This window comes from Marmota marmota, unplaced genomic scaffold (genome assembly GCF_001458135.2).
Source record: "Marmota marmota marmota unplaced genomic scaffold, marMar, whole genome shotgun sequence".
NCBI lineage: Eukaryota > Metazoa > Chordata > Mammalia > Rodentia > Sciuridae > Marmota > Marmota marmota.
In genome coordinates this window covers 23,245,115-23,263,929 of record NW_026000153.1, presented here as the reverse complement: position 1 = coordinate 23,263,929, position 18,815 = coordinate 23,245,115, and the positions used below count along the sequence as shown (strand labels likewise).

At 39.9% G+C, this 18,815-nt stretch overlaps 1 protein-coding gene across 1 annotated transcript in view; it reads right to left on the bottom strand.

Annotated features, from left to right (window-relative positions):
- Positions 1–18,815, bottom strand: part of Abca13 (ATP binding cassette subfamily A member 13) — a 423,614-nt gene that overhangs the window by 196,377 nt on the left and 208,422 nt on the right. The window contains exons 39-41 of the mRNA XM_048786593.1: positions 17,515–17,711; positions 12,117–12,274; positions 10,802–11,032 (exon numbers count right to left, since the gene is read on the bottom strand). Of these exons, the coding sequence (XP_048642550.1) occupies positions 10,802–11,032; positions 12,117–12,274; positions 17,515–17,711 (586 nt within the window). The remainder of the gene's footprint in view (positions 1–10,801; positions 11,033–12,116; positions 12,275–17,514; positions 17,712–18,815) is intronic.

The window sequence follows — 18,815 nt, the reverse complement described above, 5'->3', positions numbered from 1 at the left end:
ATCCAAAGTCCATCTCTAAATGCTATGTGCAATGGGGACCACTGAGTCACACACCCAAGGAACATCTACAGCCCTCTTGACAGTGCTGTAAAGAGAACCCACTCACCAAGCAACCTGGATGGGAAGAAACTGCCCATCTCTCACAGGCAATCTGACCATTTAGCATATTACTCAAACTTCAAAATTAATTAACATATACTTCTAAAATTTGCTATATTTACATGATTCAAAAAAAAAAACTTGTCTTTGGAGATTTCTGAAAAGGACTCTATATGCATAGCCACACTCTCCAGGTCTCCGTGGTTCCCTGTCCCACACAGATTGAACCTCATTCCTTGCCAGCATTCTCCTTAGCTCCAAGCACTGGAGTAGAAAGTGCTAATGCCTTTATAAAATTGAGGCACGCTCCAATATCAAATCTCAACTTTCATAGCTTGTGGGTATATTTAGAGACTATGATATGAAATTCGTTGTACTTTAAAACTGAAGTCTGTTTTCTAACTGCACAGAGAGAGAGAGAGAGGGAGAGAGAGAGAGAGTCAGGAGAGTTACTTGGCAGGTCCTCCCCACTCCAGGAAAGTCATCAGACAAAATGCAGATGAACAAAGGAAAAACAGGCAGGGTTCTGGACCAGCCGCGCCAACTGTGGGTCAACGGCAGACACAAGCAGGCAAAATCAGTGGTCACCAAGTGTGAAGAGAGGCAACTGATTGAGATAGACATTTTATAGGTTACACGAAACAAAAGAAAATTCTTGAAAGGCACTTAATCTTTTTCCAATTTAAGATATGTTTCTCAAGCAGATCCAAATATACTATAATATCACAATTTGTTAAATCTATATATATTTTATGTAGTCCAAATCCTTTGCCTGTTGATGCACTGAAGACAAGTACCTTCTTCTTCTTCTTCTTCTTTTTTTTTTTTTTAACATCTGTGTGTGGAAAGGGAGAAAAAGAAAGATATACAGGATCTCATAAATCAATATTTATTTAGGGCCTATTATGTACAAAGCACGTACTAAATGTAGAAGGTGGAAATTTCTAAAAGAAACTGAGAAACACGTATTACACCTCCAAAGAAATTGAGCAACTCATTCTATGGCTGCTAGTTGGATTTGTTATTGGGGTGACACATCAAGAGTGTGCATCCTGGTCAAAGAAAAATCCACCTGCAGAGGCAAGCTGCATGAATTCTTTTAAGAAGTAGAAATGGTCGTGGGAATTAAACTGCTCTGTATTTTAATTGTGGGGATTGTTTCATAGCTTTATGCATTTATCAGACTCATGGAATAGATTTTACTGTGTGGAATTAAATAAATATTTATTTTTAAGAAACAGAGCACAAAGAGGAGGAGAATTAAAATTTTTTTTCAAAAGGAACATGGATGAATAAAGTATAAATACTGATAATGTTGGAGAAGAAAATGAATACTAAACAGAAATAGAAATTTGTAAGAAATATAGGATAAAATGAATCTTTTAGAAGTTATGTTCTAATGGAAAACCTGATGCAACATTAGAAATACAGAGAGATTAAAATACAGCAAGGTTTGATCACAGAATAGATCACTGCACATGCATTATAGATCCAAATAGTGGTGAAATATTGATATGTTCTCATCTTTGTGTACTACCTTGCAATGTATAGTCTGAAATCATTGTTATGATTATTTGACACAAGCAAATAATTATTAGATTATTTGACACAAGCAAAACATTTATGTGGAAGTTAGGGAAGATATTCCTGTTTTAGAGGCAAGAAAAATTAAGTTAACAAAGAACTTGCCAAATGTGGTGGCACACCCCTGGAATCCTAGTGGCTCGGAAGGCTGAGGCAGAAGCATTGTGAGTTCAAAGCCAACCTCAGCAAAAATTAGGCACTAAGCAACTCAGTGAGACCCTGTCTCTAAATAAAAATAGGGCTGGAGATGTGGTCCAGTGGCCAAGTGCCCCTGAGTTCAATCCCCGGTACCACCCCTACCTCAAAAAAAAAAAAAAAAAAACCAAGAAACAAAGAACTGTTAAGTGTCAACAATATCAAAACAAATAACACCATTAAATTTTTGGCCAAAGACCATAACAGACACCTCACTAAAGAAGGTGTACAGATGGAAACTAAGCATATAAAAAGATACTCCACATATGTCATCATGAAAATGCAAATTAAAACAACAGTGTGATCCCACCACTTGACCATCAGAACAGCTAAAATCAGAGGACTGACAACACTGAATGCTGGAGAGAGAGGATGGGGAGAAATAGGCACTCTCCTTCATTTGTGGTGGGAACGCAAAATGCTAAAGACACTTTGGAGGACAATCTGGTTGTTTCTTACAACACTATCATACTCGCACTACATGCCTCAGTAATTGCAGTCCTGGGTATTTACCCAAATGAGTTAAAATTTTATGTCTACACAAAACCCTGCACACAGATGTTTAAAGTAGCTTTATTCATCATTGTCAAAACTTAGGAAGCAAACAAGGTGTTTGTTCTTCAGTCGGTGAGTGGATAATCTGTGGTTCATCCAGAATATGGAATACCGTTCAGCACTTAAAAGAAATGAGCTATCAGACCATTAAAAGTCATAGAGGAAAGTGAAATGCATGTTATTAAGTGAAAGAAACCAATCTGAAAAGGCTATATACTGCCTGCTTCCCAACTCTGACACCCTGGAAAAGGTGAAAGTATGGAGACATTAAAAAGATCAGGGCTAGCAAGAGGTTTGGTGGAAGAGAGGAATGAAAAATCAAAACACAAAGAGTTTTAGGACAGTGAAAACTCTCTGTATGATGCTGTAATATTAAAAGATGTCATTATACACGTGTCCAAAGCCATAGAATGTGCAATCCTAAGGTAACCTAAGGTAAAGTACCGGCTCTGGCTGATGGTGATGTGTCAATGTGGGTTCACCAATTGTATCAAATGTATCATTTTGTGGGGAAGATTGATAGTGGGAGAAGCTGGGTGAGGGTTAATGAGGGATAGTTAAATGGGAACCTTTTGTACTTTCTGCTCAATTTTGCTATAATCCTAAAAGTGCTTTAAAAAATAAATTTAAAAAATAATGAAACTCCAGCCTAGGATATCCAAGTTCATCACATCACTACAGTCAATATCCTCACTCTGATTCCCAGCCCCCTTCCACTGCACATGAAGAGACCAGGAAAGGGGTCAGTTAGGAAATCTTACATGTGAGTGAGAGGCATTGGTTTTGTTTTGAAATGATGAAAAGATTGAGACAGATGGTCAAAAGCATACAGGGGCACAAATGTGTATGATAGTTTTTGAAATCAGTTATTTGACACCATCACAGGCAGGACTTTAGGTTTATATCCATGGACCCAGTAACTTTGGGGAATTGATCCACAGAGATGGTGGTGGACCCTGTTTATAATTTTTGCACCAACTTATTGGTAAAATCAGAAAACAGGAAATAACCTAAGTACCCCTACAAGAGGAAAGTGAGCAACTGTAGAACTGAGTCCTTTATAGAAATGGTTGCCAGGAAAATGGAAACTGCTTAAGAGAAATATTGTTGATTGGGTAACTCCTGTCAAAAATGATATATACACAGAGATTTCAAATCTGGTTTAAATCTCTGGGCATGGCAGGACTGACAGTACAAGAAGTTTTTAATAGGCCACAGCTATCCAGGGAGGAGAATGAGGAAGAGAACAGACATTGGGAGAAGTTATCGTTGTACCAGGAGAAGGTAGGCATGAAATCTGGTGAATAAAAAAGCAAAGCAGAAGCCAGGGGATGGAAAGAGGGAATAGCCCAGAAAACAGAGCAAGGTTCCAGCTCCTAAGATTTTGCACTCCTGTGTGAGAGCCCCTGAGCAGGATTCTCCTCCATTGTAGAGGTGCTTGCTGTGCAGGGCAGACCAAGGCCTTGGGGGCTGTCTCAGTTTAGTGGCTACTCTTGGGATATCTCCCTTGATTTTCTGTGCAAGGATTTGCATATGGTTTGAGTGTGTCTCCCTAAGGTTCATGTGTGGGAGTCCTGGTCCCCAGTGTGGTGGTATTGAAAGGTAGTGGAACCTTTAAGAGGCGAGGTCTACCAGATGTGATTGGTCACAAGCACCTTCACCATGAAATTGATAATGGTTGCAAAGAATGGGTTGGGTCTCAGAGATTGGTTCCTGAGAAAATAGATTGCTATAAAAGAGTGAACCCAGCTTTTCCCTACCCTCTCCTCCACGATTCCATCTGCCAATTTTATGATATAGTCAATAGGTCTTTCACGAGACTCAACAAGGTGATTCTACCCAATCTTGGACTTTCATTAATTTAAGCTTTATAAACCTCTTTCCTCTTATGATACTCAGCCTCAGGTATTTTGTTACAATAATAGAAAACTGATTATGATGCCCTGTGAATTGAAGGAATAGCATCTGCCTATGTGTCATGCACCATGCTAAGACTTCCATCAACCCCATTTGTGGCTCTCTTAATGATTCCCAGTTTACAATCAAGGGCACTATATGTGGCAAGGTTGTTCCATAGAGAGACCATGCATAAGTGATAGTGTGGATCAGAACTCCAGTCTCAATGTTCTGAGTTCTGGGCTGGTACTGGGAGCCCCCAACCTCAAGGCCAACACAGAGAGCATTGATGGGTACTGTCCCTCAGAATGTGTCCAGATTGGGCTCTTGGAAGGGGTCTGCATTGCCCCAGGGGGGACATACAAGGGAAACATGGAAACCTCAGTTCCAATTTCTAAGTAGATTCTATAAGAAGCATATAATTCTTAATATGGCAGGCATGGGTGGCCACTGGCATCCTCCTCAGCTTCCAGTTCCAACAGGGAGCAGCTTTCTGTAGACTGGTTGAGTAGATTTTTTCAACTGATTTATCTAGTTTTTACTAAAATAATGCTAATGAAGGATTAGCAAGGTTTTTGCAGACCATATGATGTACGCAAGCAAAGCTAACGTGGAAACCGCAGGGCTGACTGTTCTTATTCCTGCAGCTCTTTACTTTCATCTCAGATGTAAAACCAGAACTAATAATTAAAAAGAAAAAGAGAGAAGCAGGTGGGGAAAAGAACATTGAACTGTCTCATTTATATATACTAAAGTTGGGAATAAGCCTCTCAATGATATTAGGAATATTTCTGAGGCTTCTCCTTGAGATTGCATTGTTGGACATATAACCTCAAAAATTAACAAAACATTTAAGAACAAAGCATCCGCCCAGAAGAAACAGACCTTCTTTGTAGGTTGGTTTTGTTGTTTTTTTCTGTAATGTTAAAATTCATAAATATTCAAGCCAAGCATTCCACAAAATTTCAGTCTTCTTAATGATAAATACTAAAAGGATTCCTGGGGTTTCTTATTTTTTTAGCAACAGATAAAATGTCACTTAAAGGGAACACTCGTTCTTCCTAACACACAAGTATAACTATAAATAAGTAAATATAACTCTATTGAAGGTGGATGCATTATTTCATTAATAGTGTGCTTCACCCAAAAACACCTTGACCCATATTCCCACAAGTTGTGCTCTGCACTGAGTGTCTGTGAAAGCAGGAAATACGAACAATCCACACACAAAATAACACCGTACAATCAGGAAACCACCTGATGAGCCCAGTGGCTACAAAGACAGACACGAACAAGTCTGAGCTTTTTCAACAATAATTGAGTCTCCTTACAATCCAAAATAAATTATTTTAATTTTCCTTTTCAAGGAAATGGTGAAATAACTCAGGATGGTGCAACAACTCTCAAAGATGGCATTTCTTTACGGCTCAGGGAAACTGACTCATGCTGGTTTAATGTTCATAACTAAGTTACTAGCTTTCTGGTCTAATATTTGGTCTTTTTATGTTATGGTTTGGATCTGGTCTGTAACGCAGCAAAGTTTAGAGATAGGGCTTTGGGGAAATGATTGGATCACGAGGGTCTGAAACTGTCGAAGAATTATTAGTTCATTGATAGCTGAATGGATGGCCTAGAGGAGGTGGAAACTGTAGGCAGGTGGGGCACAGTTGGAGGAAATGGCTTACTGGAGGTGTGCCCTTTGAGACTGGATCTTGTCCCAGGTGTGCCTGCCCCCCCTCTATCCACCCCTCCTCATGCACACTTTCCTGATCACTATGAGCCTAGAAGTTTTCCTCTACCACACCCTTCATTTTTTTGATGTTCTGCTTCCTCTCAGAATCAAAGCAACGGAGCTGGCCAACCACAGACTAAAAACATGAGCCAAAACCAATCTGTCTTCTTTTAATTTGCTCATGTCAGGTATATTGGTCCCAGCAAGGGAAAGCTACCGCTTTGTGCATGCTTCAGAGGCAGTGATAATTTTCTAACACTCATGTGCAAGTATAGCACTTAATGAGCTGCAGGTCTGAAAACCTATATCCATGGGGGCTTCACACCTATCCTGATGCAAGTGTTCAGGGAAAAGGGGACTTGGGAAATTCTTGGGTCTTCTACTTTGGCACAGGGAAGACTGCTATCTGTCAACAGCCCATGAAGATAAACGTGTCTTTTCGTAGAATAGGTATGATTTAATTCCATTGTCCCTCCAAAGTTAATGGCAACAATTTCACATGCCACTCCATTATAGGTAAGAACCATTAACATTTTTGACCATTTTGACCATCCAAGCATATGTCTTTATTCATCTTTGGAACAACAATTTAAACTGTTTTGATTTTTTTTTCCATTTTAAAAATCAAAAAAACAAACACTCACAAGACCTGAGTGATTCATCCAAGGCCCTAGAGCTAGGAGGTAGAAAGATCTGGATTTAGGAGTGTCTAGGCCAAAGTTTATGCTTTTGGGACAATAACTACTCTCAGAAGCCAGATGTGTCTTTGGAAATGCCCTGCACATCATTCCTTCAATAACTATTTATTAAGCAACCACGAGTGCCAAGAACTGCATTGGGTACCACAAGCGTGAGAGTGAGCACAGCCAGAGCTCAACTTTCATGGGAGAGTCAGAGATGGCAAGAGAACATACCAGGCCTACAGCAAGAGAGGGAGGGGATAGGACCCAGATAAGGCTGGGGAGTCCAGCCTTTCAGCATTTTGTGGAGGTAGCATTTGTATCAAGACTTGAGGAACAAAAGTAGGACATAGTAACCCTGCCACAAAGGACATAATGGCTCTGCAAGTTTTGGTATAGGGAACAGCTCATACCCATCATGTGTGTGTATTAGGCTGCTTTTTGTTTGACTCTGTGTGCCACAACTTGCTCTATCAAAAAAGGCATAATGGAGGCAGTGGCAATGAATGCTCAACTTTGATGATCCTTGGAGTAGAGAGCATCACCCACAAAAGCCAGGAATGTTCAGAAAATATGACTCATTAGTAGAAAGCCTAGGTTCAAGTGCAGCTCCGCCACTTAGAACAGTGTGATTTGGGGTTAAGAAAAATTAGCCTCTTTGAGCCTCAATTTCTGCAACCTTAAAAAGAGGAAAAATTAGCAGCTACAAGTTTTGAGGGAATAAAATATATATCTAAGTATAAAAGTGTATTATAATATTATATATACTTTTATGTTTTATAGTCTTCTATAACTAGAGTATTCTACATAAAGGTGTGATGGCTGCTTTCTACAAAATGTGTGACTACAATAGGTTTCCCCCATTCATGAGGGATGTTTCAAGGTCCCCAGTGGATGCCCAGCTCCAGGGATTATACGAAATCCTATATGCACTGTTGTTGTTGTTGGTTTTTTTTTTCCCCAATACATACCTACATGCTTATGATACAGGTCAACTTAGAAATGTTACAATAAAAGATTAACAGCAATGATAAAAAATAGAACAGTTATAACTATATACTACAATATGTTATGCATTCTATTTTTCTCCCTGTCAAAATATTCTATTTTTCTATATTCTCTTTCGGTCACAGCTGATTATGTGTAACTGTAACCTGGGAAAGCAAATCCACAGACAAGGGGGCCTGTCGTACACTCCTTGATCACACAAAGGGCTGCCTCGTCTCCTCAGTCACAAACCTAGTGATGTGCCTGTAAGCCCCTAAATCCATATAAAACACAAAGGATGTTCAGCTTTTAACATCCTGAAAATTGAACTGTTTTATTTCTCAGAATTATTTAAAATTTCTGATACTGGTTTAGCCTCTCAGTGTTAATTACTAATCAAAAACCTTAGTAGTAAAATCAATACCCATAAATCAAATGCATTTCTATACATCAGTGATGAATCCTCTGAAAGAGAAATTAGGAAAACTACCCCATTCACAATATCCTCAATAAATAAATAAAATACATGGGAATTAACAAAGAGGTGAAAGACCTCTACAATGAAAACTACAGAACATTAAAGAAAGAAATTGAAGAAGACCCTAGAAGATGGAAAGGTCTCCCAAGCTCTTGAATAGGCAAAATTAATATTGTCAAAATGGCCATACTACCCAAAGCGCTATAAAGATTCAATGCAATTTCAATTAAAATCCCATCATCATTACTTGTAGAAATAGAAAAGGCAATCATGAAATTCATTTGGAAAAATAAGAGACTCAGAATAGCCAGAGCAATCCTTAGCAAGAAGAATGAAGCAAGAGGCATCACAATACCAGAACTTACACTATCCTACAAAGCTATAGTAACAAAAATAACATGGTATTGGCACCAAAATAGACATGTAGACCAATGGTACAGAATAGGGGACACAGAGACAAACCCACATAAATACAGTTATCTCATACTAGACAAAGGCATCAAAAACACACTGAAGAAAAGATAGCCTCTTCAACAAATGTGCTGGGAAAACTGAAGTCATATGCAACAAAATGAAACTAAGCCCCTATCTCTCACCATGCACAAAACTCAACTCAAAGTTCACCAAGGACCTAGGAATTAGTCCAGAGACCTTGTGCATAATAGAGAAAAAAGTAGGCCCAAAAGTTTATCATGTTGGATTAGGCACCGACTTTCTTAACAAGACTCCTAAAACACAAGAAATAAAACCAAGAATTAATAAATTGGATGGATTCAAACTACAAAGCTTCTTCTTTGCAAAAGAAACAATCAATGAGGTGAAGAAAGAGCCTCCATTTGGGAGTAAATTTTTGCCACACACACACATCAGATAGAGAACTAATCTCCACGACATACAAAAAACTCAAAAAACTTAACACCAAAAAAACAAACAACCCAATCAATAAATAGGCCAAGGAACTGAACAGACACTTCTCTGAAGAAAATATACATTTGATCAACAGATATATTAAAAAAATGTTCAACATCTCTAATAATTACAGAAATGCAAATCAAAACTACTCTAAGCTTTCATCTCACTCCATTCAGAATGACAGTTATCAAGAATACAAACGACAATAAGTGTTGGCAAGGATGTGGGGGAAATGGCACATTTATACATTGCTGGTGGGACTTCAAATTAGTGCAACCACTCTGGAAAGCAGTATGGAGATTCCTTAGAAAACTTGGAATGGAACCACAATTTGATCTAGCTATCTCACTCCTCGGTCTATATCCAAAGGACTTAAAATCAGCATACTATCGTAACACAGCCACATCAATGTTTATGGTAGCTCAATTCATGATAGCTAAACTGTGGAAGCAACCTAGATGTCCCTCAATATATGAATGGATAAAGAAACTGTGGTATACATACACAATGGAATAGAACTCAGCATTAAAAGAGAATAAAATTATGGCATTTGCAGGTAAATGAATAGAGTTGGAGAATATCATGCTAAGCGAAATAAGCTAATACCAAAAAAAAAAAAAAAAACAAAGGCTGAATGTTCTCTCTGATAAGTGGATGCTGATCCATAACAGAGGTTGGGGGGAAACATGGAAAAATGGAGGAACTTTTGGTAAAGGGGAGGGTGGGGAGGGATTGGGGACATGAGGGCAGGAAAGATGGTGGAATGAGATGGACACCATTACCCTAGGTATATATGACTGTAATATAGTGCAACATTATATGGTATACAACCAGAGAAATGAAAAATTGTGCTGCAATTGTATACAATGAATCAAAATGCATTCTGCTGTTATATATACCTAATTATAATAAATAAATAAATAATTTTTTAAAAAACAGACCTTATCAGGCATTACTACCTACTATTATTCCTGAATCTGATAAAGTAGAGCAACTGGTCCAAAATTCTGTTGAGGTTAATTTTTATTCTAGTTTGTAGTACTTCTTTTTTTTTCTTTAATCTGCAGCACTTTCTAGAGTTGATAGAAATGTCAAATGCAAGCTCAAATTTGGCTCACACACAGACCCAACTTCAAGGACCACACACAAGGCTTATTTTTGTTTGGACTGCACAACACACCAACTTCCTCCTGGAGGAAATCCCACTATCTGACTCTTGTTGGCTGGATGCTATAAAGAAATCACATCCAATGGTTGGTCCCAACCCCAGCACAGAGGAAGGGATGCTTGCAGGTGGGGAGCTGCCCAGGACTCTTCAGTGTTTGCATACTAGATTCTCCTGCATTGATCCGTTTGCCCAGTTTAAGGCCACAGCTCCTAGACAGAAATCCACAGTATGGAAGCAGGAACTTCCAGGTGATGAATTATAATCAGCCAACCATTCCCTATTGAAGATAGTGAATAAAATATTTACTGATCTTTGATTAAAGATACAAAAGTTCTCAAACACAGGAATACTATATCCCCACAATAACAGTCACCTGTCAGATGACTACATTCAGTTATAGGCTTCCACTGTGCTTGACACCAATAAAAATGCACCATGTTCTCCATCCCCTCCCTCTGCCCAAGTCTCTTCATTGCATGGAGACTGGCCACAAAAGCTTCTGCATATCTTAGTACCTCCTCCAATGTGGTGTCTGAGATTCCATATCCCATCAAGTGCAATTGCTCTAAGTTCTGATCCAGGGTCTGGAAGAGCTCCCTGAGGCAGGCCTTGTCTGTGTCCTTTGGGATGGCAAAGGTCAGCTCACTCTCACTGCTGTGTTTGAGAAATGCTTTTGGTACATAGAGCTGTATTAGGGATGTAACACAAGCTATGTCCTCGATATCACGGACCTCAGAAACAGAGGGCTATCAAAAAGAAAACAGAGTGATAAATCGGTAAGAAACGTCAATCCAAACACATACCAGTCAATTACCTATAAACTCATAAGCAAATTAAACACATTCCACTTCAAAACTTGAATGGGATACTGTATTTAAGTGGTAGGCATTCAATAATACAGTATAATTTTCTTTGTTTCTTCTTTGTTAAAAATATAAATCAATAGGCTGGGGGCTGTGGCTCAGTGGTACAGTGCTTGCCTGATATGTGCAAGGTCAAGGGTTCAATCAATCCCCATTACCACAAGTAGTAGCAGTAGTAGTTGTAGTAGTAATAATAATAATATAAATCCTCAGTGATAAACCTGGCAAGGTCAGACCCACATGCCCAACTTGCTTACATGCACTGCAGCCTATTTATAGGGGTCTGTGTTCATGAGACACCCTCCATCCCATGGAACAATCACAAAGGAGACTCAAGTTCTAGCAATTGGATTGCAAGAAACAAGGTTGAGTCTTCTTAAAAGGGAGACAAGGATTCCCAACTGAAGAAGAAAACAAGCCATCTCAAGGATGGCAAGATACTCTAAGCTAGAGAGGAGGCAAATGGGAACCACAGAACAGAGGTCAAGGGCAGACTTCCTTCAGGTCACCAAGGATCAGACATAGTCATTGAGAACTGACAGTGACTTCCCACACCTCCTGGATCAACTCCAGGACCACCAAGGCCTGCTCCGTTGATAGTAGACAATGATGCTTCTGCATATCTCGAGTCCCACCACACTTGCTATAGCTCCTTACTACTCTGCTTCTGACTTGAGGCAAAATTTAGACTCCCTGTCAGAAAAATATTTCTAGAATACTCGGCAGCAGCTCCTAGTACCTGTCAGGTCATTCTGAACCCTTGTGCATTTTCTTCTAGCAGATAAAATGCACCTTTGGGTTCACAGAGCCTAGCTCAGCCCTGGAGGGACATATTTTGGCAACTGACTATTATGCACAAAAGGCCTCCATTTAGGTATTATTGTCAAGTGACTGTCACAATTTGTTCCTTATGCCACAGACAGTAAGGGAACTTCTCCAATGACACCAAAAGAGCCGTACTCCTTACTTGCTTTGTGAGCGTCAGGCTGAGTCCCTGGCCATAGGCCTCTGTCAAGCAGAAAGGAGGACCGCAGCACTTGAGCCGCCCCTGCTGCAGGACGGCCACACGGTCACTGAGCATCTCAGCTTCATCCAGGTGGTGGGTTGTGAAGATGATCGTGCGACCTAGGTCCAAGCACAGGCACATCAGAATCAATGTGACAAAGGCTCTGAGGAAGACCATTTATTCTTCCTCAGAGAATGGCAGGTCCTTGACACAATTTTAAAAAGGCAGCCACCAATTTTAAGCAGAAAAAATTGAAATGGATACTGTGGAAAAGACCTAGCCAAGGGCACTTTACAAACTAAAAACTCTTTAACTATTTATTTTACAGTTTCCCCAAAGGTCATGACTGCTGTTTTTATAAATCCTCCAACTCCTTCTGGATGCACTTGGGGGAGCCACTCTGCCATGTCCTAATGGTAAAACTGAGGTGCAAAACACAAAGTCCCTTTGCCAAAACCTCATTCCTTAAGACTTAGAGGCAGATAGCCACATGAATGTAAAGAAGACACAGAAATGTTTAAAAAGCTGGGTGAGCATCTTTCTCTTCTCTGATCTGATCTTCTATGGGCTATAGCCTACGGAAGGGCTACTATGTAAGAAAACCACAAGCTCTAGGTTAAACCATAGAGTAATCTTTAAAAATGACTATGTCTAAATTGTCCTGGCATATATGGGTACCTTTAGGGATCAGGGATGACAGAACCATGTGAATTCATTCATCTGGGCCTTCTCAGAAGGTGAAACCATCCTGACTGACCAGATAGGGACACTGTTTCAATGCTTAGCTCACATGTATCCTCCATGAGTTCTAGCATCTTGTAAAATTTTACTACCTTTCCTTGGGAGAAAAAGGCACCATATTTCCTTAGAAGAGCAGAGACCAGGGAAGCTAAAGGTAAAGTTTATTTCAGTAACATAAAGAGAAGCTGTTCTGACTTTTAGTTTCTACTTCCCTCATTGGCTTACATTGAGCCCCATCGAACTGTTCTATCAAGTAGAACAAATGTATTGATTGATTCTGATTGCAAAAGCAAACTCTCAAAGAGATAAGGCTGAAGATGTTTTTAACCCTATTTGATTTTATATTTTTCAATAGAGAGGAAGGATTAAAAGACTATGCCTCTAATTCATTTTATAAAATCCATCTTTAAAGAAAACACGAAATATAGACCCAAGAACAGCAGGGAGGAGGGCCTGCAGGGACTAGTTCTTGCTATAGATGTGTTCTAAAGACCAGGAACCATTTCTTTGCCCCTTAGTCCTTTGATGCTAAGAAAATGTGCTCGACTCCTGGCCTGGGATCAGAGGCAGTTTAGTTTCTTTGATTATAGGTCTCACGCAGTTCAGATATGTCCCCATACAATGAGGTAGTCTAAAAATAGAAGTCCACTGGAATCTAAATTTCCAAATGAGAAAGAGAAAGTAGAATGGTGGTTGCTAGGGGCTGCAGAAATGGAAAGAGGAACAGGAAGATTTTGGCTAAAGGTATAAAGTTTCAATTATGCAAGATGAATGAATTCTGGAGATCTATTGCACAGCATGATGACTATGGTTAATAATAATGCATTGTATACATGAAATTAGAACTTAAATGTTCTCAACACACACACACACACACACACACAAAGTTTATGAGGCAATAGACCTGTTAATTAGCTTGACATAATTACTTCATGATATATGCATGTATGAAAACATTATGCTATATACAACAAAAGCACACAATCTGCATTGTCATATATACCTAAGTAAAGCTGGGATTGTAAATAAATAACAGATAAATTTTCAATGAACTTAAAACAGTCACAGATGTTTGAGCCATGATGGTTCCTTACTGCTGTTAGGGCAACTTGAGAAAAATCCTAAATCTCAAAGGACAATATTAATACTCTGTTTTCCCCCAAGAGACTCTTTCATTGTTTCTCTCCCTAATTCAGATGACATACTCTACCTCTTTTCCTCCAAAACCTGTAATTCCCACATTTACCTTCTCTCATCTGTTTTAATAATAACAATGACAGCCTGTCATGGATCAAGTACCCACATAGTAGGTACTGAGTTATGCACTTTTACATATTGCACATTTACTTCTTGTAAAATCCTCTGTGATGATATAATTGTCTCAATTTGAAAATTAGATAACTGAAGCTCAGAGGAATCTGACCATTTTTCCAGGATCATACAGCAAATAAGAGCCAAGCATCAAATCCAGTACAAGGATTTAGTTGTGATATGCCAACTTGTTCTGATATCTTTTGCTTCTTAATGGATCTTTACATGAGAAGCACAGAAGTAATGGCACCAGGGCTGATCAAGAGCTCACATTGTTCCCGACTAAGTAGGAAATACACACGTGAAATTCCCAATAGATTGAGCTCCCAGTGTACTGGTGTTCTGATGGAAGAATCTCTTCCTACTCAGCAGGTACCATTCATTTTTGTGCAGTGTTGGATCAATCTCACAGAGCTCTTATCAGTTACCTGAAGGTTTGGGGCTGTTTCTAGAAATGGTTATACATTTTGATTTTTGAAAATGCATTTTTCTATCAGTAACTGCCTAACTAATCAGCCTAACTAACTAATCTTAGACCCTATTGGTTTTGCACTTCAATCAATACAAGGACAATTCCAAAGAAGTCTTCCAAAGACAAAAAAAAAGTGAGAAAATAATATCTAATTTATAACAAAAGAATTTGAAGAAATCTGTCTTTTAGACTTACACTGTATCTGGTTTTCTGTCTAAAGTAAACTTTCTGTTCACTACTAAAATGTTCTGTCAGCTAAACCTTTAAGCATCCATCTCTGATTTTTAAAATAAACAAGAGTAGTGGGCTTTTGGTATTTCATTTGCACAACAAGTCACAGTGCAGAGGCAGTGTAATCTTCTTGTCTATCTCTCATCCTCCTTATGTATCAGTCCACACTTACAGAGGCAGGGAAAATGTTATTAGTCCAATCTAAATTAGAGTCATCTCAAAATGTAATCAGTTTCTTTAAGTGACATTCTGGGACTTGCACAAAAAGTTCACATTTCCTCATTTCTGCCCTTTACATTTATCCCCAAAGCCCATTTAGGCAAATGGAACAAGAAGCCTTTGCAAAGGATTGGGATCTTTGCATGCAATGTGGTCAACCTCCTCTGGTTTCCGGGAGACCACCTGTTACTGTCCCCCTCCCTGTCTTAGTGTCTGTGGGTTGGGCAGCAACCCAAAAGGGTCGGGTCTCAAAGTACAGAGTACTCCTGGGCTCTTTCCACCTTGACTAGATCCTACGGACCTACATCCCTAAATCTAAACCAGGCTTCCAGCCAGCCAGCTTCAAGTCTACCCCCTACACCACTCTTCCATGGCAGCATCTTTAGCAAGCTCTCCTCAGTATGGAAGCCCATGGGCCTGAGAATACCCCCCTGGGTCCCAGCATTCCACTCAGTCTCATGAACTTTGATGTGGCTGCACCCAGACTGAGGAGCCACGTGGAGCACACTTTTTCATTAATTACCCAGCCCAAGCCCAAGCCCAAGCCTAGAATGGGGAGCAAAAAAAAAAAATGCCATATTTGTTTGCTTGTTATCCCTGATCCCTTCTCTGTCCTCTCTTTCTAAATTTCCCCTAAAATTGTGGGACAGGAACAGGATGATTCCTTTATGCCCCATTTGAATTACCCTTCTCCCTTCTCATCTCACCCTATGGCAGGCCTTAAGTGATAGACTGGAGCCTCTATTCTAAGAGAGAATTCAATATTCTGAGCCTCTTTGGTTCTGGATGGTTAAAAAAACAAGAAAAAAGAAAAAAAAAAAGAAAGGTCCTTTCTTATCATTGCTTTTATTTTCCTTCAGTAACCAATCCCCCAGGATTCAGGCCAAGACTGAGGAAGACATTATGCTCAAAAAAACCAAAAGCAAAAATTTAAAAAGACAGTGTGTAAGATCATGTACTAATCTTGCTTCTGAAGCTTCTAAACTTATTCACCAGCACCAAGATATGTTTCGCTATTACCCATGTTTCTTTCCAAACAAGAATGTTTCTATACAAAATACTGTAGCAATGCTTCCTAGATGTCAGGGATACACAAAGAACCAGAGGTTGGACATTAGTAACTACCCATCCAATGCCCTCCACTGAAAATAAGAAATAATAGAGATGAGAAACATGGACCCTCTAAGTCAGTAACATGAGTTTCCCCTTTCATGCAGTGAATTTTCTCTCCATTTGTGAGCCCATCACATGCCCAACTCTCCATACCTCAGTTTCCTCATCTGAGAAAAGAAGGTGTGGGGCTGGGGTTGTGGCTCAGTGGTAGAGCACTTGCCTGGCATGTGTGAGGCACTGGGTTCAATTCTCAGCACCACATATAAACAAATAAATAAATGAAGGTCTATGAATAACTAATAACATTTTTTAAAAAAAGAAAGAAAAGCAAGTGCTAAGGTTTGGATCTTAAATGTCCCCCAAAGGCCCATGTGTTAAAGTCTTGGTCCCCAGTCTGTGTCATTATTGGGAGGTGGTAAAACCTTTGGGAGACAGCACCTGGTGGAAGGAAGTTGGGAACATTCTCCTGAAGGGGACGTCAGGGCCCTGGTCCCTTCCTGTCTCCCTCATTGCTTTTTAGCCACAAGGTAAACATCTTTCTTCACCACATGCTCCCACCATGAGGAACTGTACTACAATAGGCCCAAAGCAACAGAGCCAACCAATCATGGACTGAAACCTCTGAAACCATAAGGCCAGATAGATCTTTGCCCCTTGTGTAGATCATCTCAGATATTTTCCACAGCCTCAGAAGACCCACACAGGACCGTTGATCCTAGATGATCTTTAATGTCTTCTTTAATCACCCGTGCATCCACAGTGAAGCACAATATGGATAAAGACAATTTCAACTGAAATCATGTATGATAATGCTCAATGCAAGTTGCATTGCTAATACTGAGAGGACAAATTACAAAGTAAGCATTCTGAGTACTACAGAGCTATGATCAAACATATCTTAAAATCATCTGAAGATTTTATTTGTTCCAGAAAGAATAAGACATCCTTATTGTGGCTGGGCATGGTGGTGCACACCTGTAATCTCAGCAGCTCCAGAGGCTGAGGCATTAGGATTGCAACTTCAAAGCCAGCCTCAGCAACTTAGCAAGGCCCTAAGCAACTCAGCGAGACCCTGTCTCTAAATAAAATATTTTAAAAGGGCTGGGGATGTGGCTCAGTGATTCAGTACTCCTGGGTTCAATCCTCAGTACCTCCTCCCCAAAAAAGATATATTGTTATTGTGCAGTGACTTGATTCTCACATATAATAGCTATTCTTTCTCTGTGCCACAACATTGTGGGGAGACAAAATGGAACAAGGCCCAAGTCTTACCTTCCCGATACTTGAGCAGAATGTCCCAGAGGCTGCGCCGGGAGCAAGGGTCCACCCCACTTGTAGGTTCATCCAGAACCACTGTCCTCGATGTGCCCATGAAAGCAATGCCAATCGAGAGCTTCCTCTTCAGGCCTCCAGAGAGAGTTTGAGTTTGTTTGTGCTGATGCTGAATTAGCCCCACATCCTTGAGAGTTCTGAAACAAGAAGAACGGCTTCACTCTTCTCTCCAACACTTGAAAGCTTTGCTCTGAATTCCACTCCACCTACAAGGACTATGGTGACTGAGATATTTATAAACCACAGGTACATCAAAAAGGCTTGGATGATACATGTGCATAGGAGTCTTTACAGAGTAGCATTGCCCTTCCACATGGGTGGATGACACCACACCCCTTTGTTAAGTGTGATGCTGGTCAACAGTGTCTGCCAAGTAAGGTGACTATAAAATACTTTGTCTCCTCCCCGGAGAAGCCTCTCCATTTCATTCAGACATCCTGCCAAGGACAGACCAACATCTCTTCAATATGGTCGAATGGCTGAAGCACCAGTGTGGTCAGAAGAAGAAAAAGCTTCAGGGCTCACTTGACAAGGCCTTTAACTCTCTGGACCACTAGGTACTCAAATTGTATCTCCCTAACTTCCTAAATAATTAGGAAGTCCCAAGGACATGCCACTTACAAAATATAAATCCTCAATTTCCATTAATATAAAAATAAGCCTCTTATTCTCTCAGGGATTTTTCATTCTTGAGAGTTCCAGAAAATTTCAGATACCTAGCCCAAAGACTTCCCTGCATGAAGCTTTACCCTCCATGTCTATGGCTCCACCATCTTTTCTCACAAATAACTGCCACTCCTTACCATCATTATACTCTGTTAAGTCCACAGGAAGAGACCTACTCCTACCTCATCACCTGATTGAAGTCTCACTCCTTGTTCAAGACCCAGTTTAAGTCATGCCTCCCTGAAACATTCCCCTGAACATTCAAACCAAGTGGGTTTGATGCCCTAAGCTTCAGGACTTCTTATCACTTCCTGATAGCCAACAACTGAAGGGCCTCTCTGAACTCAGGGAGACTGTCAGACTACACAGGTGCTGTAGAATCACAGAGGTTCCACATAATCTTGAGATTCAGCAAGAGTCGAGTTTGGAAACCTTCCAGAATACTAAGCAAAGCACTGAGTGAGTCCCAAGAACTTGCTTGCCTGATGACTAAGTAAATTTTTCATGTCTGCTTTATTATTTATATATTTTCTATCCTAACACAGGAAGAGCTCTAGCTAGCTTCTTAGTGTCTA